The 23,975-nt window shown below is 38.3% G+C and overlaps 1 protein-coding gene across 1 annotated transcript; it reads left to right on the top strand.

Annotated features, from left to right (window-relative positions):
• The first annotated feature begins 12,877 nt into the window (after positions 1-12,877).
• LOC123880030 (D-3-phosphoglycerate dehydrogenase) lies at positions 12,878-23,975 on the top strand. The gene is made up of 8 exons (XM_045927916.1): positions 12,878-12,971; positions 14,092-14,233; positions 15,119-15,270; positions 17,687-17,906; positions 20,255-20,387; positions 21,098-21,213; positions 22,072-22,174; positions 23,127-23,975. The coding sequence occupies exons 2-8, from the start codon at positions 14,099-14,101 to the stop codon at positions 23,252-23,254; spliced, it is 987 nt and encodes a 328-aa protein (XP_045783872.1). The 5' UTR covers positions 12,878-12,971; positions 14,092-14,098; the 3' UTR covers positions 23,255-23,975.

The raw sequence follows: 23,975 nt of genomic DNA, 5'->3' as shown, positions 1-23,975 counted from the left end.
TTTTAGGGTTCCGTTCCTAAAAAGGAACCCTTAAAGGAAATTTTTGTGTCTGCCTGTCTGCCCGTCTGTCGTGTCTATCAAGAAAACCTACAGGGTACTTCTCGTTGACCTAGAATCATAAAATTTGGAAGGTAGGTACCAAAGTCTTATAGCACGAGTAAAGGAAACAATCCAAAAACCGTGAATTTGTGGTTACATCAAAAGAAAAAAAATTAAAAAGTGTTCACGAAAAAATTTATTTGCTAAATCGCACTAGCTTGCAGTGTTCCACTTAAAAGTATAGTCCGCGACAGGTATAGATGACAATCGGGGTATGAGGTGGGGGACGCCTCGCACACCCGCACGCCACTCGCGCTCGCCCGCATCGGGTTAGGGGGTTGTACGGGTGTGCGGGGCGTTCTCTCCCCGATTGCCATTTCAACCTGTCGCGTACTATATATATTTTACGATGGTACAGGACCATTCGTGTGCTAGTCCGACTCGCACTTGACCGGTGTTTCAAATTCTCATTCAAACTACATGGTTATACCTAGTCACTAGGTACTATGTAGGTAGTTAAGAATAGTACTATTATATCTACATACTATGTAGTTAAGTATGAGTTAAGTACTTTGTACTATTTATTGCTTTGCTCTATGATCAACCCATCGCTGGCTCACTAATGAGCACGGGTCACTTCTCAAAAATTCAGAATGGGAGGGGTTTTGGCCATATTTGGTCATTGTGGGAGTTCACGTCACGCTCGCTGGCCAAGTGCGGATCGGCAGACTTCACACACGTTTGAGAACAACAACGTTTATTATTATAAGTATATCATATGGGTGCGCGGAACACTAAAGTGGTCCACGGTCATGCAGTCTTTTTTGAAAATGCGGACATTGTCTTTATTAGATATTTTAGGGACATTCCGCACCTCAAAAGGAAAAACGGAAAGCTTATAGGATGTATGTATGTCTGTCTGTCTGTCTGTCTGTCTGTAGTGTCTGTGACCAAAACCTAAAGGGTACTTCCCGTTGATCTAGAATAATAAAATTTGACAGATAACTAACTAGGTCTTATAGCACGAGTAAAGGAAATAATCCGAAAACCGTGAAATTGTGGTTTCATCACAAAAAAAATTAAAATGTGTTCATGAACAAATAATTGCCTAGTATTTTCAATTTTGAAAGTAAGATATAACTATACCAAGTGGCTTATCATAATAGAATAGAATAGATTTTTATTCAAGTAGCATTGATCGAGACGTGAACAGTAGAATGAATGCGGGATGGATGAAATGGCGACAGGTCTCAGGTGTTATATGCGACCCGAAAATGCCCCATAAACTTAAGGGGAATGGATGTGTGGTGTGACAAGAATGATATGATATATATGAAGATATGATAAATGAATGAATATATAAGGAGAAGTTTAAAAGTAGCACCAGTGGTGGATTAGATGAGGGGTAATTAGGCTGGCATGGTATGGGCATGTAATGCGGACGGAGGGAAGAGAGTCATATCACTAATGTTAAATATGCATGTGGAAGGAAAAAAGAGAAAAGGATGACCTAAGAAAAGGTGGATGGATTGCGTGAAAGAGGATATGCGTATAAAAGGGGTAGATGATAAGTTGATGGATGACAGAAGAGAGTGGAAGAGGAAGACATGTTGTGCCGACCCCACGTAGCATGGGATAAGGTCCAGAAGACTTTTACAAGTGCTTTTGAATCGTCAAAATAATTTACCACATGAAACCTAGACATTCTATAGAGATTTTCATTCATTATTTAGGGTTCCGTACTTCAAAAGGAAAAACGTAACCCTTATAGGATCAGCGTCTTTGTTGTCTGTCTGTCCGTCTGTCAACAACACCTAATTATAGGGTACCGACTTCCCATTGACTTAGAAATATGAAATTTGGCAGGTAAGTAGCTCTTATAACACAAGTAAAGGAAAAAATCCGAAAACCGTGAATTCGTGGTTACATCACAAAGAAAGAATTAAAAAGTGTTTCAATTTTCAAGCTAAGATAACTATACTAAGTGGGGCATCATATGAAAGGGATTTGCCTTACATTCTAAAACAGATTTTATTTATTTTTCTGCTGAATAGTTTTTGATTTATCGTACAAATATCCGAGTACTGAACGCTCGGTGCGCGAGTCTGACTCGCACTTGGCCGGTTTTTTAAGGATAATAATTTTCGATTTATCGTCCAAAATGTCTGGAAAAAATACCCGAGTAAGTACGGAATCCACGGTGCGCGAGTCTGACTCGCACTTGGCCAGTTTTTTTTAATAGTTTAGGACTAAAGGTTTAGATTTGTGTATTTTTATCCGTTCACCAATTTCCACATTCGAGTTTTCGTATATAATCGCATTGTTCTTCCTATTTATAAGACCTTTAAAAAAATTAAGTTTGAAAAGCAATTACCGCTGCGGGTTAGCGCGGGGGCTGTGCGGGTGTGCTGGGCGTTCCCACCCCGGTTGCCATCTCAACCTGTCGCGCAATATACGTAGGTAGGTAAACCTTCTAGTAGAGGTTACGACTTCCCCAGCGCAATGGTGAGAGCTGTGGTCTTATTGGTGGGAGGGCCCGGGTTCGATTCCCGGCAGGACAAATTTAGAATTTTCCTCTAGTCTGTTCTGGTGGGCTTTGGCCGTGTGCCGCCAAGCGATTTAGCGTTCCGGTACGATGCCGTGTAGAAACCAAAGGGGCATGGGCTTAAATTTAAAAAGAATGGCATACTCCTTCCAGGTTAGCCCGCTTCTTAGACTGCATCATCACTTAACACCAGGTGAGATTGCAGTCAAGCTGAACTAAAAATACCGGTGAAGTGCGAGTCAGACTCGCGTACCGAGGGTTCCGTACCCGAGTATTTTTTTCTAAATTTTGCTCAATAAATCAGAAACTACTATATGAAAATAAATAAAAATCTGTTTCAGAATGTACAGGTAAAGCTCTTTCGTATGATACCCCACATGGTATTGGTTGGTTGATAAATAATTGAAAATAATAATTATTATTTGTTCATGAACACATTTTTTCTGCGATGTACCTAAGTAACCGCAAAGACACAGTTTTCGTTTTTTTTTCCTTTACTTGCGCTATAAGACTTACCTACCTGCCAAATTTCATGATTCTAGGTCAACGGGAAGTATACCTATAGGTTTTCTTGACAGATACGACAGACGGACAAACGGACAGACAGACAGACAACAAAGTGATCCTATAAGGGTTCCGTTCTTTCTTTTCAGGAATGGAACCTTAAAAAATACCTTTCTCACCAATCATATTGGAAACCTCAAGCCTTCCGTGTTGAATTTATGTTTTTACCTGCCTTATCATCGCTGACTAGGTGTAACTATTACCAACTGACACCTGGGTATCTATGCAACTCATGGGAACTTGAAAGTGTATGAGAATCTATATCAGCAGGATGTAACTACGTATTAGGTGTTTCAAATGTGAACACTATATAATATTATGATTGAGAAAAATTGCACAAGTTGTATTTTTTAATCATTAGTTTTAATTTGTTTTTATTTTTCCGAATGTTTTGGAAATATAACATCAAACTTAATTTTTAAAAAGATTTCTTTTATTGTTCCCAAGTCAATTGAAACCAAAAAAAAATTGTTTCACCCTAGCATATGTGGGGTATCATTGTTTAGAGCTCATTAAGTAGAGTACAAATATATTTTTTATTTAAATGGAACGGAAGAAATGAAAGACGGCCCGTCTTTGTCAGATTTAGACCATTTTAGCGACGGGGGCTATCTCAAAAACTAAACTAGTTAGGAATATGAAATTTTAGTATATTATGTACCATAGACTGTATTTAAACAACAAATGCTGAAAACAACGATTTATAAAATAGTTTGTAAGCTGTGACCAAAACAAACGAACATTTTTTGGGGTTTTCTTTCATGCGATTTTCTAGCTCGAAAAAGTTTTATTTCATACACCCAAAATATGGTGTTCATATTTACGTACGGAACCCTAAAAGAGCGAGGCCCAACTAGCACCTTGCCGGTTTTTAATTTCTATCCTTAATATCTATTTAATTATGTCATAAGAAAATTACACGAGATTGGATTACGTACTCGTACGGGGCGCGGGGTAAGGTGTAGGTCAAACAGACATACAAACAGCTATTTTAGTCTTATTTTGTTATCGAATCAAGCGTTTTGTATCTACTACGCCATTATGACGACACAATGTTGAAAATTAAATTATTAATTAGTATTCGGTTTCTATTAAACAGTTCAGAAACAAACTTAAAGAAGAAAAGTTAAATATAGAGATATTTCTTCAAAGTTTTGAAAATGGTTTTTGATTCTGTTTTAAAAACAAAAAATGTTTTATTTTTAGGGTTCCGTACCCGAAGGTTGCCAACGGGACCCTATTGTTGAGCTTCCGCTATTCGTCCGTCCCTCCGTCTGTCCGTCTGTCCATCTGGTCAACAATTTAACCGATTTTGTTGAAAGGGTGTTAGTTTAAATCCCGGGACCGGGCATAGGGTACTTTTTATCCCGGAAGATCAATTTGATACAGAGGTAGTGTGCGTCCCGGAAATTGATATACATATAAAGGCAACTTTTTAACACGGAAAAGCAAAGAGTTCCCACGGGATTTAAAAAAAAACCTAAATCCACGCCGACGAAGTCGCGGGAATCATCTAGACCTGGAGACCTGGAGTGATTTTTGAAAACCTAAATCCCGGGGACAAAGTTGTGGGCATTAGCAAGTTAAGTATAAATAAGCACACGACGAAGTGACGCAAAAATTCGCCGCGTGTCGGCACTTTTCGGACCGTGTGATTTACACTTTGCGCACGGACAACATTCGCTAGATAAGTATAAGGCTGGCCACATATAATTTTTATTTTTTTTAAATCTTTCATATAAGGAGTTTTTTTTCCTTTCGGAACTTGGTCAGCATCAGGATGGGGAAAAAACCGGCAAAATGCGAGTCACCAGTCGCGCACTGAGGGTTACGTTATCTATACATATAATAAAATTGTAGAAAAGTGGTGTCTGTACAATGGAAATATATAAAAAAAAAGTAGCAGGGGTTGTTATTATATCGATGCCAAACCCGAAATTGTAATTAATTTTTTTTTTGTCTGTTTGTCTGTTTGTCTGTGTGTTTGTGCACGCTAATCTCAGAAACGGCTTATTCGATTTAGATACGGTTTTCACTAATATATTGTAGTAAGCTTCACTTAGGATTTAGTGTTTATTTCATGTCAATCGGTTCATAAATAAAAAAGTTATGTCAATTTAAAGAATCACGGCGCCTCGCGCCTTAGCGTCCGTGGCTATATAAAGCGCGAAAAGTCACTATTCCACGCGAACGAAGTCGCGGGCACAGCTAGTAAGAGAGTAAGTACCTACTACAGTCGCATTTTTTAACATTTTGTACGATAAATAAAGAACTAATATGCATATTTAATAAAAAAGATTCCGACGAATTAAGAACCTTCTCCTTTTTTGAGGTTGGTTAAAAATAAACTGTTTTACAATGTATAGGTCAAGCCTTTTCATAGGACACTCCACTTGTATAGTAATTTTTCTTTGAAAGTTGAACATTCCGAACTTTTTTTGAGATGATGAGTTGAAGAAATGCCAATCCAGAGTGTTCTAAATTCAAAACACTTTTTCTCACTGAGTGAGCAAAAACTACTTTTGCTCACTGGTAACAGCAAACGCGCGCTTTTTGACTTAGCGAGGTGAAAATGCTTTTTGCTAGCTCAAGCTGCTTGACGGGCGTATCAAGCTGATTTTGCAAGCAAAACAAAACTACGTGCTTCATCAAGCGACTTTTTTCATTGATTTTTTATTCCCACACACAGTAACACACACACAAACATCAACCTTTACATTACTACCTTGTATTTGATTCTAATCAATCTTAATCACAAACATTTGTATGGGAAGAAACCTGGCCCCTATGATATGGGCTGTCCTAGTTTAGGGGCCAGGACTCCATGAAACTCGCATGTAAAAGATTTTTTCATTAATATATTTTCATATCTTTTCATTTAATATTTTTTTCTGACACATAAAGATGATATGCGGCCGGCCTACCGTTTGCAACGTTCGTTCACGTAAGATTTGTTTTGTTGCTTGACTACTTAAAGTCCGGGAGGTAGCGCTATAGTTGCGTGAGTCATTTTATACCGGCTGAAAATCATAATAATAATAGTTTTCTCCGGACAAATAACAGCTCCGAAGGTCAGCTGCTCCGATAGCGGTGGAGACAACAATTGGAAAAAATTCTGCTCCGATGAATTTTATACCGAGCAAAAATGTATTAAATTATTGTTTTAACCACATTTAAAAAAAATCGTCAGCTTCATTGACAAGGGGGCGTTATATGTCAGTCACTTGCATGACCCCCATTGAAAATTTTACAAATATGACTCTTTATGACTATGAAACTGACACAAAATTAATAAATGTAATGTGGTGTTGTTTATATTAAATTGATATTATACTTATTGAATCTAAACTATAAGATAATTTGAATGTTAAAAAAACAAGAAATCATCGTCAGCTGATTGTTTGTGGGTGTAAAGATCGTCAGTTTATTTTCCGAAGAGACTATGCAACGCTCAAATGCCAACACGCAAAATGTTTATCGTGCTGACTGACGGTCTTGACCCCCGTCAAAAATACAGCAGACGATTTTCTTTATTATTTTAAAGGTGTAAAATTTAGATAAGGTATGAAACAAATTCATTTGTCAAAGGAGATCATTATTTTTGGGCCTTTTCTGAAAGTGCCGGCCAACGAAAAAAAATGATACGGATCGTTAGAACTAGCCATTTGGAGTAATAGTTAATATGGCAGAAAAGTTGTAGGATTGTTCTGAACCAAGATATCCAGGGTCGAAGATTCGTCATTTTCATACATTTTATTGATATCTAAAAGTGCTGGGAAACATAAAATAATGTTAGATATTGCTAGAACTAATGATTTGAAGCAATTGTCATTATGACGCGAAGGCTGTGGGGCCATTATATGTCGTGTTATACAAGGTATACAAAAAATGAATATACTTTGTATAATTAATTGTAACCGATTTTATGATTTTGTTACTGTTTTGATTGTTTTATACGAATATGAACACACGTACAATTATTTTGACTCCCACGAAGTGCTGGATCAGCTGCAATGTGGACAAAATTCGTTTATACATACCTGGATTGTATGCGGCCTTGTAATACTAGGTGATCTCATCCAGCCATCTCCCAAACTTCTGCCACTGGGATATCTCCGGCGAGCTCTGTGATGAATGCACCATTTGGTTATAAGTACTGTTCACCATAGTAACTACGGGCCTTCTTCAGTCGATAGCTGCCTAAAGCAACCTGCGTCGATTCTTCTGTGAATCTAGGAAAGTCATTGAACGGAGGAAGTCGGCTTCCATAGCCTAGAAATGAGCTCTTCTTCTATTATACTCGTAATTATTGTGTGTGATAACGAGTTCTGCTGAACTGTTTTGCGCATTGACCAGTTCATGGATTTTGTCAAGGAAATCACGTCTGTAGTACACGTTATTGTCTATCAGAACATGATAGCTGTTTAGCGATGTTACCGCGATCCTGAAATAATCGATCACGTTACTTAATGCCCGATCACTCTGATCAATCCTGAGCAAACGAAAATCTCTTTTAAAGCAATTGTTCATCACTTCCACCATCCAGCGGCAAATGTTAACAAGCTTAGATTTATTGGTTTGGTCAGTAATTAGCTGGGTTTCATTTAAATGTTTTGTTTCTAGCATTTGTGTCACATAACCACATGCCTCAAGAAAGAAAGGCTATCTATAAAGGACATGTACAGACAGATACAGGCATGTACATATATCTTCAGAAAAGCACTAATTACTTTTTCCAGTGAAAATCATAACCACAAGTTTCGAAACCACTAAAAGCCTTTATATTTGTTGCGATGGAACAATAATCTACACGCTGCAGCAACTTTTAAATGATACCTTAAATGATATAGAAGATTTTTACTGGATTTTTATCTTAGTCCATGGTTTTAGAGATACCATAAACAATCTTGAGGTAATCTTTCTTTCTTGAGGTGTGCGGTTATGTGGCACAAATGCCAGTAACAAAACATCAGTAAAAAACCCAGCTAACTACTGACCAAGCCAATAAATCTAGACTTTTTACCATTTGCTGCTGGATAATGTAAATGATTAACGACCGCTTTGGAAGAGATTTTTGTTTACTCAGGGTTATTCAGGATTTGTAACCGGACATTAAGTAACATGATCGATAATTTCAGGATTTTGTCAGCATTGCTGAACGGCTATCATGTTCTGATAGACAACAACGTGCATGCACGTGATTTTCTTGACGTAATCCATGAACGGTCAGTGAGCAAAACAGTTCAGCAGAACTTGTTATCACAAACAATATGTAATTATAATAGAAAGAGAGCTCATTTCCAGGCTATGGAAGCCAACATCCTCCATTCAATGACTTTCCTAGACTCACAGAAGATTGACGCAGGTTGCTTTGGGCAGCTATCGACTGAAGCAAGCCCGTAGTTACTATGGTGAACAGTACGTATAACCAAATGGTGCATTCATCACAGAGCTCGCCGGAGATATCCCAATTCCCAGTGGCAAGGGAGATGGCTGGATGAGATCACCTAGTATTACAAGGCCGCATACAATCCAGGTATGTATAAACGAATTTTGTCCACATTGCAGCTGATCCAGCACTTCGTGGGAGTCAAAATAATTGTACGTGTATTCATATTCGTATAAAACAATCAAAACAGTAACAAAATCATAAAATCGGTTACAATTAATTATACAAAGTATATTCATTTTTTGTATACCTTGTATAACACGACATATAATGGCTCCACAGCCTTCGCGTCATAATGACAATTGCTTCAAATCATTAGTTCTAGCAATATCTAACATTATTTTATGTTTCCCAGCACTTTTAGATATCAATAAAATGTATGAAAATGACGAATCTTCGACCCTGGATATCTTGGTTCAGAACAATCCTACAACTTTTCTGCCATATTAACTATTACTCCAAATGGCTAGTTCTAACGATCCGTACCATTTTTTTTCGTTGGCCGGCACTTTCAGAAAAGGCCCAAAAATGTATGGAGCTAGAATGATCTCCTTTGCAATGGGATTCATGCACGTGACTGACGTATGACCCCCTTGTCAATATAGCTGACAATCTTTTTCTTTTTTTAATGTGATTGAACCAATAATTTAATACATTTTTGCTCGGTCTAAAAATCATCGGAGCAGATTTTTTTCCAATGACTTTTTCATGCTGTCTCCTTAATAGCTCCACCGCTAGTGCGACAACTGACGCTCACTTTACTGATTTCTGACCATAAAACCACTGTTTATTTTGCTTTCGATTTTTTTTATTTTACAATTTTTAGTGGCCCACTGCAGCTATGCATAGTTAAAACCCTACTGTTTTCTAAGCTATTACACTGATCACGAGCAATTTGCTCTTATCCATCTCCGAAGATCGACACCTCCCACGTAAGTTGTTGTATCCCCAAAACTACAACTTTTCAGTAGAGCGTTTTGAAGATATAAATTGAAATTAAAGCTCCATTTTTCAATATATTTTTGTGAAATTCGGTATTAAGTAATAGTTTACAGTACTTTCACATATTCTGAAAGATAATTTATAGAAATACTTCACATTTCTGAGATTTTGTTCATACAACATTTTACGGCGTGTTTCATCTTTGTAAAATGTTGTATAAGATACTTACAACAAATTACGCTGGGAAAAACGGGTTGAGTGTCATCGTATGTGTTACATACAACTGTGTACGTCGTTTAAAATTTAAAAAAAATGTAGTATGTGTAGTCCGATTCATCATTTCCAACCAATGGATGTCCACTACTGGACACAGGTCTCTTGTAGGGACTTCTATATGCCACGGTCTTGCACCACCTGAATCCAGTGGCTCCTTGTGACTCGTTTGATGTCGTCTGTGCACCTAGTGGGAGTCTGTCAACGCTGTGCCTTACAGTGCGAGGTTCCAGCACCTTGGGACCTCAACGTCTATGGGTCCTCCGAATTTTGTGCCCCGGCCATTTACACTTCAGCTTCGCAACCCATTTATACCGGTTACTCTGATTTTCCTACCGATATCCACATTCCAGATTCAATCACGTAGAGAATCTTCAAATATAGCTCTCTAATTGCCCGCTTAGTGACTCTGAACTTTCTTATGAATTCCATTATAATATGTGACCATATTATCTCGGATCCATAATATGTCATCACTGGTAACACGCACTGTTCGAAGACTAATTTAGTTTCCGTACGCTGCCGCCGAGTCGGATTCGTTGGCTGACCTGTTTCTTGAAATTGCACTTACCTACCTGGTCCAGGTACCTGTTCCAGGCTTACACACTTTCTATAATTTCTAATGCAGAGCCCTCAACGATTACTGGTTGGGCCGAGACATAAGAATTAGACATAATTTTCGTCTTACTCATGTTCATTTTCAGGCCCATCTGTTGTGAAACTTTGCAAAGGTCATTGAGCTGTAAATGTAGAAACTCTGGGAAACCTAATGAGGTTTCCCAGAGTTTCTGCGATAGTGACTATGTCATCGACAAATCGAAGGTGAATTTCTTTTGATGTTAATGTCAAGTTCATTCCAATCCAAGCTTAAAGATAAGGACGTCTTCCAAAGCAGCGGTAAAGAGTTTCAGAGAATTACGTCTCAATGTGCACTCTGTCACTGCAATTGGACTGGCCTAGTCTGGTCCTATATGTCGGCTGACATGGTGTTTTCGTACAGGATTCTATTTCAGCATTTGTATGAACAGGCAGTTGTTTCAGCATCTCAATAGCGACCTTAATACAGCCTCAGTTTCCACCAAATCAAAAACTTTCTCATAGTTTACAAACGCTTAGCAAAGAGGCAGATTATTATAATAGCCTTCAGTTATATTATGCATAACATGTCGCAGCTTATGAATGTGACCTATAGTGCTTAAGCTTTTTCAGAATCAAGCTTGTTAGGGATGCTGAAAGTCATCGAACTTATTATTGTGACTATTCATAATGACTTACGATAACAACAGCTTATAGACATGGCTTAGCAGCGAGATGAGTCTTCTTGAGTAATGTTTGTAACTTTGTAATTTCGTTATGCAATGAACTAGATTAATTTGAATATAAGATTCACTAACCTTTTGTGCCCACATTGCAACGAATAAACCATTACTTATTATTTATTACGGCATTATCGCCATGATGGGATTGAAAATCCCGTCATGGCGATTGGAAAATCGCTGAAAGACCTTAAGTACTGGTTTGCCACCCGCTTTCAGGAATTCTACTGTGATTCTGATATCACCGAGCGAATTTTTATCCTTGAGTTGTTTGAGAGCCATACTTTATCTCGTATAAACTGGCATCTGGGATATCTTGGGTATAGTATCCCGTCAATTTAGCTCTGGGATATTTAGCCAAATCTTCAACAAGTCTTTGTATTGTGGTGTATAACTGTCCATAGAACTTCTCCACTTATTTCAAGAGCTCAAGTTTAGCTGAAATGAGGTGTTGTCAGTTTTTTGTCGTATCAGCAGGCCCTGTTTAGTTGACAGATCTTTCGTGAATACTTTTGAGCTCCTGTTCCGCTCTATGGTATCTTTAAAACGAAATTAAAGATCCATAAGTTACGTGTTTGTACAATGATCTGCCAGTAGGTAGGTGCATCTGCTGAAGACTACAGTATCATTTCTGACCTTTTTCTGGCCATGAGCTTGAAAATCATAAAAAAATATTTGTTATTTTTGGACGATAGGCCGTAAAGAAATTGGACTCCACCACCTGGCAGGTTCTACCAACCTATTTATTGGAAAGGTAGGCTCTGAAATAATATATTGTAGTAGTGATTTTTTGTTAATTATATGGTAACCTAGTGGTATGATGAGCCGATTAGTTATTTCATTGACTATCATAAGTTTACGTCGCCATCAAACTAAATTTTAACATAGTTTTATTGTATACAAAGTCGTATGTAAGAAAAAAAACAATGTCATAGCAACGTAAAATATAGCATGTAATCATACAACAAAATTTTGAGAAATGAATGCCGAAGTAAAATGTTGTATGTATCACTTAACACAAAATTTATTATAATTCTGCAACGTAAACGGTTGTATGTCATCATACAATACTGTTTTTGGGTGTCCTCAACGACGTAAATTGTTGTATGTAACCTATACAATAGTTTAGCTTGGCATCACTATTAAATTACTAAAATACGATAATGAAATAAAAAAATGCAAACACAACCGTGACATATCAGTGTCTTGAGTTACAAACATTTCATTTGAAGTCCGGCGTGATCTGTTGTATCTGTTACATACGAGGCGCAAACGTGCGACTTCACCCCACATAAAACGTTGTAAAGGTCGATATGATATTTTACGTCGTCCTCGTTTGAAAAATACAACATTATACGCCTCATAAGTACATTAAAAAACAACATTTTTAGGATTTTTTTTAATTGAACATATAAAATAGATAAAAATAGACATTGTTATGTAAAAAACGCAAAATCGCAATTTTGTGGCTTACAACAACTTACGTGGGAGGTGTCGAGATATTCATCAAATCTTCGCCAAATTTATATGGGACCACCTGCAAAGTATACCCCTTTCGAACAAAACAAAAAAAATCCAAATCGTTACAGGCGTCTTTGAGTAATCGGTGAACATACATAAAAAAAAAAGATTCCGACGAATTGAGAACCTTCTCCTTTATTCGAAGTCGGTTAAAAATAAAATTCATTCGTTATAAAATGCCTAGAAAAATTGCAACGCTACTTCTCGGACTACTAGCTCACTGTCCCAACTCCGTACTTCCCTTCCACCGCTCTGAACTCAGTTACTTCTTAACCTTCGTCGCTATCGCACGACAAGTTCCTACCTACTTTTGAATATTATTGTAAGTACATCTTGCTTTATCGCCTTATCTTCCATTCAATATATTTGTTGTTCACTAATTTTATCTAAAGTCTTTAAGCATATTTTGGATAGCAGAACGATGTGGTATTAAAATTGAATATATTATTGAAAGCATACCGGCGGCGGTGACAATTATCCTTCAATTTGAATCTATATTTTCCTCGTGTTGAATGTATTCATTTACGTGAAATAGCTAATTACGATTAGGAACGAGTAAAAGAATAATTAATACTTGAATTATAAAATAGGTATGGGTAATTGAATATACTTTACTACTTACCTTACAGTGTCGCTCTCAGAGTCGCTTAGTCGTTACTTAGTAGGTGGAGATTTAAAAAATCTGTCAAGTGTGAATTGGATAAAGGTTCCGTACCCATTTAGAAATAACACTTTTGATTTTTTTTTAAGTAAGTTTAAGTAATTTTCTAAGCAGTCATTTTGAAATTCCTGATAGATTACGGCCTTAAAATATATCTATGAACCTGCTCTGAGGCGATAACTGTTTGTTTCGCATTACACTATTGATCTAGTACCTAGTTTTTCCAGAATTTTTATATTTTAAATAACTACTTCTAGATGTATCGACACTTAGTCGATAGCGCGATTTCACTTGCACCGCCCTATGCCTTCTTAAACTTGTCGTTAACTAATGAAGCATTAAATTCCGTTTCTGAAAGGCCTCACTCATTAAGAGATTTACCTAGTTAATGAAGATGTTATTCCTACCTACCTAATTTGTGAACAAAAAACAGTCAAGTGTGAGTTGGGCTTGCACACGAAGGGTACTGTACTATCGTACAAGAAAAAACACTTTTTTTTTCGGATTTTTTTGCCAAATTTCATAATGATGATATGGAAGTAATAGGTTTAGAATTTAGATTCGTGCTTTTTCACTTCATTTCACATATTTTGTAATGAAAGTGGAAGCTGAAACTACGATCTGGTATAACTAGGTACTGTAGAATAATTAAAATAAAGGAAAGGAAGAAATTGTGTAGACAGGTACCTACTTATTAATTGATATTAATAGTGGATGATCTTTTCTGATGGATGAGGAACAAACCTTTCAAAAAGTTACCTTAAATTCTTCTGTTTCACAGCTGAAAGATGGGTCTTGAAATCAAGTCGGTACTGGTGGTAGACGGTGTCGGCCCGAGATGCGCCGAGATACTTACTTCCCATGGGATCAACGTGACTACAAAAGCGAAGATTTCTAAGGAGGAACTTCTCCAAGAAATCCCTGTAAGAACAAAATAGAATATCTATTACTTACCTACTAGAGACAGAGCTAGCGAGGGCCAGAACTTCGTCATTTACAAAGCTGAAAGTTTCTCTGCTTAGTCTCGCCACATAGGGAGGAACGCTCAGCGACTATGAAGTTTGGATCATGGTGTCTTTGGGAGATAATAGGTAACAAAGAGGTAAAAAATCATATGTCTAAATTAGACTTGATACTTTGACGTAAGATTTTTTACACCGTTGTTACCTGTTATCTCCCAAAGCCACCAAGATCCAAACTTCATAGTTGCAGAACGTTCCTCCCTGTGTTGAGGACAGTACCCTCTACGCAGAGAAAATTTCAGCTTTCATAAAATAACGAAGGTCCGATCCTCGCGGACTCTCAGTCCATACTCAGTAAATGTTCACGTAGTTATGAAAAGTTTTTCTAGTTTTGACTTCCTAGGCGCTAGGCTTATAAGTGGTAGGCGGCTGGTTTGATTGCCGGCAAGGGAAATTTAGAAATTTAATTTTGTAAATTGTTCCTGGCCCCGTCTGGTGGTAGGAATTACCGCTACCGGCAAAACCGTGCCTCTAGCGATTTAGCGTTCCGGTACGATGCCGTGTAGAAACCGATAAGCGGTATGGGTTTCATAAAACTGCCATACCCTTTCCTTCTTAGTTCGCTTAGTTAGGCTGAAATCTATACAACACACTTTGACTTTGCTTAGTCTTAAGCCAAATTTCATGATCCTCATTCAACAGAAAGTACCCTACAGGGCTTGATTCCCTTGACGGTTTTTGTCAGACAGATAGATAGTAATGAAGAGATCCTATAAGGGTTCCCTTTTTGTCTGAAGATAACCCTAAAAAAAAGAAAACAATCTTATAATGAATACGTTTTTGCAGAACCATGAAGCTTTGGTGGTGAGATCTGCGACCCAAGTGACCAAGGAGGTTCTGGATGCAGGCATTAACCTGAAGGTAGTTGGACGGGCCGGGGCTGGTGTAGACAATATTGACGTTGAAGCTGCTGCTGCCAACGGAGTCGGAGTAATCAAGTAAGTTCTTCGTATTTCATTTTATTTCTTATTGAGAAGTATTAATCTGAGACCCAGCCACTGACTTTACGCAGGTAGGAGGTAGAATATCTAGGTTACTTTTTATTCCGGAAACTTTTTATTCCTGAATGAAGTCGCGGACATCATCTGTTATGTACAGACTGGTACAGAGGTAGCTTGCATCCCGAGAACGGGCGTAGGCTACTTACCCGATAAATAAAGAGTTGTCTTGTATAGAATTTGTATATCGTATTGTATAGAAGCTGTCGTTACTTTGCGGAAGTTCATTGAAGCGGATTATCGCAAATTAAAATTTTGACTCTTTGTATGTGTAGTATGCGGTACGTTTAACACAATAATCTTCCTTCAATTTTAATCTGTACTTCACTATTGATAACGGGTATAGCTTTCTTGCAGCGCAGTCAATGCACTCTTATCAGACTGGGATGTAGGTAAATAGTTAATATTATTTATAGGTACTGAAATTGTTTATGGAATTAATTAGTAAGTCCTGATTTTTTGGGTTCGGTATCCGTGGAGAAAAAAGGAACCTATTTAGGATCCTTCATTGTCTGTCTGTCGTTTCTGTTAAAACCGCTCAAGGGAATTAAAACCTGTAGGGTATTTCCGCACAAAATGCTTTTTTGGTTTTTTAAAACTCTAGTTAAGCAAAGAACCTGTTTTCTCACAATTGTCGTATGTTATTGCTTAAAGTTATTACAAAGTCGTGACGATGGTAAACCCTCGCCTGCGGCTCGGACTTACAACTGTCAGCTCATTTGTAATGACCTACTTACCGCTCTAATATCACAATGAAGAAAATAGAAGTAGGTACTGATTACCACAGTTTGATATCTTAACCAACTATACAGGGTGGTCAAAAAGTCGTGGATCAAACGCAATAGGGAGATAGAGGAGGTGATTTCCAGCAAAAAACATTTCGACAGCATGGCCATATTTAAATTGCCCTAAAAGTTATGAATATTTTTGGGTTTTTTTTTAAAATACCAAATTCTTTTACAATGAGACTAATAAAAAAAAATGTAACAAAAAAACAATAAAACAAACGATGTTGTGTCATTACTAGATAATGTATCAGCACTACAAAAGTTCTTTTGAGGCTCTGGGTACCAAATTACAAGAGCAATTAATTTTTTTCCGAAACTTTTAAAGCGTTACCAAAAATTAAATGTCACTTTAAAAGCGCACTGTGAAAAAAAAATGTACTACGGAAAAGTGACCCTATATCAGGAAAACTTGCCGATTTAATGTTAATTCAAATGAGGTATAACACATTACCCTTTGTTTTATAATTCTGGTTTTATAATCGTTTTTTCATATCAAGGTGCAAATTTCAGCAGGTTAGTTTAATTCAAAATAATTTTGAAGATTATCATGCTGCTAGTTAAACTGCTAGTTTTTTGTACGTTGGAATGCTAAAAACATCACTGTGCTTGTCACACTTAAAATTTGTGAAAAAAAAAAACATAAACTCTTTACTACCACCACGTACCAGAACTACCCAGAACGCCCGTCTTGCAAGTAGTTCATCTTTTCTAGGAAACAAAAGGATAAAGAAACTATGCCTCTCTTTCGCACTAATCATCCTTTCTATTTGCGTTGTTGGAATAAGGAACAATGATTAGTGTGAAAGAGAGGCATAGTTTCTTTATCCTTTTGTTTCCTAGAAAAGATGAACTACTTGCAAGACGGGCGTTCTGGGTAGTTCTGGCACGTGGTGGTAGTGAAGAGTTTCTGTTCTTTTCACTAAGTGTGAGAAGCACAGTGATGTTTTTAGCATTCCAACGTACAAAAAACTAGCAGTTTAACTAGCAGCATGATAATCTTCAATTTTTTTTTGAATTAAACTAATCTACTGAAATTTGCACCTTGATATGAAAGAACGATTATAAAACCAGAATTATAAAACAAAGGGTAATGTGTTATACCTCAATTAAATTGGCATTAAATCGGCAAGTTTTCCTGATATAGGGTCACTTTTCCGTAGTACATTTTTTTTTCACAGTGCGCTTTTAAAGTGACATTTAATTTTTGGTAACGCTTTAAAAGTTTCGGAAAAAAATTAATTGCTCTTGTAATTTGGTACCCAGAGCCTCAAAAGAACTTTTGTAGTGCTGATACATTATCTAGTAATGACACAACATCGTTTGTTTTATTGTTTTTTTGTTACATTTTTTTTTATTAGTCTCATTGTAAAAGAATTTGGTATTTTTAAAAAAAACCCAAAAATATTCATAACTTTTAGGGCAATTTAAATATGGCCATGCTGTCGAAATGTTTTTTGCTGGAAATCACCTCCTCTATCTCCCTATTGCGTTTGATCCACGACTTTTTGACCACCCTGTATATGGGTAATAAATAGGTTGTTAAAGTACGTGTATATTTCCGATTCCAGTGCTCCAGGCGCGAACGCTCTGAGTGCTTGCGAGTTGACTTGTGGGCTGACTCTGGCGCTGGCTCGCCACATCGTCCCAGCTGCGGCAGCCCTGAAAGATGGCCGTTGGGAACGGGCGCTCTATACCGGCACTGAAGTGTTCGGGAAGACTTTGGCTGTTATCGGGCTCGGCAGGGTTGGCAGAGAAGTTGCATTCCGTATGAACGCATTCGGAATGAAGGTATGATTATACTTACTACTAGTTTCTTTTATTTTTATTGTATTAGAATTTAGTCCTTGACTGCGATTTCACCTAAGTTGGAAGTGAAGATGCAATTTAAGATAGTAGCAGGCTGTATGACTGTTTTTATTTAACCTATACCCCTTGCCGATTTCTATACGGATTCGTACTGGTATGCTAAATAGAGACTGCATACGCATAGCTGTTTATTTTAAATATTATTGTATAACTTAGCTTTGACTGCGGTCTCACCTGATGATAAGTGATCAAGATGTAGTGGGAGGTCCCGGGTTCTACTCCTGGCAACTATTGGTCTGGCGGAATGCTTCGGCCGTCGCTAGTTATCACCCTACCGGTAACGCCGTGCCGCCAAGTAATTTATCGATCCGGTACGATACCAAAACGGTACGATACGGTTTAATAAAAAAAACTGCCATAGGCCTTCCAAGTTAGCCCACTTCCATCTTAGATTGCATCATCACCTACCATCAGGTGATATTGCAGTCAAGGGCTAACTTGTATCTGAAAAAAACCCTTACCGCTTATTGGTTTCTATATGGTATCGTATCAGAAATCGTTTGGCGGCTCGAATGTGTTTGTCCATCACGACTCACGATATTTTGAAAACAGCAAAAGAACACTGATTAAAGTCAGTGTAAGGTTTGAAAAAATTAAATTAATTGTATGCATTGGTAATATTAAGATTTTTTATTATTCTTCGCTTGCGAATGCAGATTTACACAAGGGAGCCATCTAATATCTTGTTTGCAGACGCGAATAAAGTTTTACGTACCTACCATATTGTGTTTTGATTTTCCTTAATTTTAAGCTATTCATATTTTTATTTTACCCTTTATGCTTAGCGTTAACTTTGACCACCGATAGAAAACAAAATGAATGGGTGGTGGGTTCATCCTTTTGTAGTTCATAAACTACTACCACTTTTTGTTTTTTTATTTTATTTAGGTACAAGTTAGCCCTTGACTGCAATGAGCAATCTCACCTGGTGGCAAGTAATGATACTGTCTAAGATGGAAGTGGGCTAACCACACCATCCTTACTCTTTGCTACTATTAAGATCGCCATATTTTAGCACGTATACTATCTTAATTATTTATACTGTAGATAACTGGTACATACATACCACGAATAATTTGATGATTTTATCTGTCAATATTTCAACCAGTTGCATGGGTCAGATAAAAATCATCAAATTAAGGTGCATGACACGGGTCTGCCCGCGAAATTCAAGTTTAATTTGGTTTTTCGCAATTTGTAAACAAATACAACAAAGTAAGCTTATGGCATTCTAATTGAGCCAAGGCAGTATCATCTCCGCATGTTCATATAAAACTCTTTACTTGAAAGGGTCCAGTTTAAGGAATTAGTAATAGTATCGACTAATTTGTGAGTAACTCACGTCAAACTCATTATTTTGACTAATCTTTCAACTAAAGTGTTTTATGTAAACCTGTAGAGATGATACATACCATAGACCTACGATTTTCGATGATACATACTGCCATTTGCAGAATTGGAATACCATAAGCCTACTTTGTCGTATTAGTTTTCGGATTGCGATAAACCAAATCAAATTTGAATTTCGCAGGCAGGCCTGTGTCATGGTATGTGCCCGTTATCTACATTATAATATGTCGTTCTACCACGGAATAAGCTAAAATCATTACGTAGACTATGTATCTACGTAACACGTATTAGCTGCGTAGTACGTACGTTACATTACATAGCTAATACGTGTCGTACGTATTAGCTACGTAATGGCGGTGGTTTACTCGGTTGAAATGCATGGAAGGCCGTATTTATAAACTAAGTATTTGTGATCTTCTATATGTTTCTGTGTTCTTGTACCGTGTTTGCGCTATGGTGCCAAATAAAAGAATACCTATTTATTTATTATTGTTACTGTTGTTGTCATTTTTAGGCTTCCGTGCCTCAAAACGAATAACGGAACTATAGGATCACTTTGTTGTCTGTTTGTCTGTCTGTCCGTCCGTCGCGTTTGTCAAGAAAACCTATAGGGTACTTTCCGTTGACCTAGAATCATGAATTTTGACAGGTAGGTATTGGAGTAAAGGAATATATCCGATAACCGTGAATTTGTGGTTACATCAGTAAAAAAATTTAAAATGTGTTTCAATTTTCAAAGTAAGGTAACTATACCAAGTGGGGTGTCATATGAAAGGACTTTACTTGTACATTCTAAAACAGATTTTTATTTATTTTTATGCATAATGGTTTTGATTTATCATGCAAAATGTTGGAAAAATACCCGAGTACGGAACCCTCAGCGCGCAAGTCTGACTCGCACTTGGCCGGTTTTTTAACAGGTTGTGAGCTATGACCCATACGTGCCAGTGGATGCATATGGAGAGAGCTACGGCGTCCGTATGGAGCTGCAGGAGATCTGGCCCATCGCGGACTACATCACTCTTCACATGCCGCTCGTTGAAGCTACTCGCAGTAAGTATTCATACCGCCATCACACGCAGTACCTAAGGTTATGATGTCACTTACAGAGATTCGACGAATTCCTATACACAGAGCAGAGTTTTCATTAGTCGGGATGACGGCAAGAGACCTGATGGACGGACGCTGGTTCCCTGGGAACGGGGACGGGCGCTAGTGTGGGACACCACGTGCGTTGACACACTTGCCCCGTATCATATTATCAGGGAGACATCATCAACATTGTACTATATTAATTATATTTATGAACTCAGAATTTTTCTATATCTTTTTATCTTATCTTTTATCATATTATCGTATTACCTGTTTGGTGGACTGTCGCTAAGGGATCTAAGTATCGAATGTTATCGTTAAAGATCATCATCATGATCTACCCATCGTCGGCCCCACTGAGCACGGGTTACTCTCAGAACGAATTACAAGTTTAGGGCATAGTCTGCCACGCTGGCCCAGTGAAGATTGGCGGATCTACCTTTGACATCATCATGGAGAACAGAGAGAGGCATGCAGCTTTGCTCTCGATATTTTGATAAGAGATATTTAATTGCTTAACACGCATATGACTTCCAAAAAATAGAGGTGCGTGCCCGGGATTGAACCCCGCACTCTCCGAGGCCACTAGTATACAATGCGCACGTACCTATGTATTCAATCGTTCAACTCATATTTTTCTAATAGTAAGTTCAGCTAAGTAATATTTACAGACTTCGTCAACGCTGAGGTGTTCAAGCAGTGCAAGCGAGGCGTGAAGATCATCAACGTTGGGCGTGGCGGCCTCATCAACGAACTTGACTTGCTAGAGGCTTTGCAGTGTGGACAGGTATGTATTTATCAACCTTTACATTCATCATCTTCATCATCGAGCGATAGATGTCCACTGCTGGACATAGTTCTCTTGTAGGGACATGCTTTTGCGCCGCCGCTATCCAACGGCACCCGCAAACTCGTATGCCCACCTAGTGGGGAGTCTTCCAGTGATGCGCTTTCCGGTGCGAAGTCGCCATTCCAGCACTTTGGGACCCCAACGTCTATCGGTTTTTCGAACTATTTGCCCTGCCCATTGCCACTTCAGCTTTGCCACCGACTGGGCTATGTCGGTTCTTCTGGTTCTCCTACGAATCTCTTTTCTGATTGTATTACGTGGAGAATCTTCAAGCACCAACTCTCTCCATCACCCGCTGAGTAAATCTGAAATTTCTTATGAGGTCCATAGTTAACGACCAAGTCTGGGATCCGTATGTCATCATTAGCAATACACACTGTTCGAACACTTGCTCTTCAAGCACTTAGGAATTTGTACGAGACATGTCGGAGCTTTCCGAACGCTGCCCAACCGATTTGGATACGGCAATTGGATCTGGATGGTGTGTCCTAGATATACCTACTCGTCTCCAATTTCGAGTGCAGACCTGTAAACGATTACGGGGTGAGGCGAACCTTTATTTACACTGCTACATTCAGTGGTTTTCCACATTAGGCAAATGGTAAAGGCAATGGATTATTGTGAAGTTTATCTAGTTTTTTTATATACGAGTATACCTATACAATAGCGAGCAAACGAGCGCGGATCACCTGGTGATGAAGTTGCCGATGCGTTGAGAGTACTACGAAAACCTGCGAATCAAATAGTGAATAACGAAGTTCGGCATATAAATATCTTTCCCGTTAAATTTTGCAGGTCGGAGGCGCAGCACTGGATGTGTTCGAAAAGGAACCGCCGACTGACTTGCTGACGTGGGATGTTATCAACCATCCATCGGTATTGGCCTCTCCACACCTGGGTAACTTATATTTTTGTATGTCGCTTGCTAGTGTCGGCATTCCTGTGGTGCAGGGTGTGCGGCCGTTACGGGTCGCTGAGTGCCACGAGAAACGCCTCCAGAGAGCATACGTCCGATCCGTACCTCAAAAGTAAAGATGCCCACGCACTCGAACTCGAACGCGCGTACCGCGTAGCGCGTCACTGCCGCGCGTCGCGGCTGGAGCGATGCGGGGCGCTGCCGCGACGCGCAGTTCCACTGCAGTTCAGTTCGAGTGCGTGGGCGCCTTAAAAATGGAACCCTTGTAGTATCACTTTGTAGTCTGTCTGTCCGTCTGTCGCGTCTGTCAAGAAAACCTATAGGGTACTTCCCGTTTACTTAAAATCATGAAATTTGGCAGATAGGTAGGCCTTCCTTGTCTGCCCTTCCCCGGGATGTAAGCTAACTCTGTACCACATTTCATCAAAATCGTTAGACTGTTAGGCCGTGAAAAACTAGCAGATAGACACACGCATTCGCATTTATAATTTACCATACCATACTATTAACGTAAATGCGAAAGTTGTTTTTTGTTAGTTTTTCCTTCAATAACACCGCAACGGAGCAATGAATCACTGTGATTTTTTGCATGGACGTAATGGACGAAATTGACAGGGGCTAAGTTGTATCCCGTGGGATGTCGAAGAGTTGGAACTAAAGTAACAGTTTAAATCTTAAATCGCGGGCATCATCTACTTAACTACCCATATATAATATTACAATTTATGCGAAAGTGTGTTAGTTTATTGATTTATCGATTTATCCTTCAATCACCGTCACATCGGAACAACGAATCGAATTGATTTTTTGCGGGGGTACTTTTTATTCAAGAAAAACGAGAGTTCCCACGGGATTTTTAAAAACCTAAATCCTCGCTGTGGAAGTGGCGGGTATCGATCAGCTAGTAGGTATTCAATAGTTTACTGTGTTTTAGGCGCCTCTACAAAAGAGGCTCAAGTTCGAGTCGGAGAGGAAATCGCCGAGCAGCTCGTGAACCTGGTGAAGCCCGGCACCTACCCGACACCGCTCGCGGTAGTTACGCAAATTTTGGGAAATGCCTAACGAGTTCCCCTTTTTTATTTTTCTATACTTTTCATACCTATGTTTAAGTTTTTTAATTTGATAATTTTTCATTATTGATAAGGGTCTTACACATAAAATTTACTGCGGTGAAAATTCGTAATATTATGTTGTCATTTATAGTTCATACAAAATGAGAACTCATTCGGCATTTCCGCTCTCTGTGTCAACTGTCATTTCAGAAGTACGATTTTAGGTTCCATTCTATCTTGTATTGCTCCGAGGTGCCGTGAGATCTTAGGCCTCATTCACACGAGAGCTTTCTTAACGTCCGTTAATAAAGCGTGCAAATAGTACAATGTATATTCCCAAGTATATATTGTTCACATGTCAACGCGTTTTCACGTGGGAAATACATACTATACTTGGGAATACATTTGTCCTATTTGGATGGATTTTAACGGACGTTAAAAAGCTCTCGTGTAAATGAGGCCTTAAGGTGAACGGTATCTACTTTTGCCATGACAGTTGGCACACAGAGTTTAAATAGCGAGTGAGATCTCATTTTGTCTCAATAAACATTTAAAAAAAAAAAAATTCATATATGTAGTATGAAACTTGCTCGCTTTATTTGGATCGAACAGTTCGTTTGATCACAAATGTTATTAATGTACCAATCATATTATTACTTGTGCCTTATGACTACTTTTACTATTAAATGTGTTTTATTTTTTCATAATTAAAATGTATTCATTAGTACTTA

Source organism: Maniola jurtina, chromosome Z, assembly GCF_905333055.1.
Source record: "Maniola jurtina chromosome Z, ilManJurt1.1, whole genome shotgun sequence".
Classification (NCBI taxonomy): domain Eukaryota; kingdom Metazoa; phylum Arthropoda; class Insecta; order Lepidoptera; family Nymphalidae; genus Maniola; species Maniola jurtina.
This window is presented reverse-complemented; position numbering and strand designations above follow the sequence as displayed.

Bases quoted from the DNA above. Each gene is read 5' to 3' on its own strand.
- LOC123880030 (XM_045927916.1), top strand. From the start codon at position 14,099: ATGGGTCTTGAAATCAAGTCGGTACTGGTGGTAGACGGTGTCGGCCCG. The intron at 14,234-15,118 runs GTAAGAACAAAA...ACGTTTTTGCAG, and splicing joins AACTTCTCCAAGAAATCCCT to AACCATGAAGCTTTGGTGGT. The intron at 17,907-20,254 runs GTATGATTATAC...GTTTTTTAACAG, and splicing joins TGAACGCATTCGGAATGAAG to GTTGTGAGCTATGACCCATA.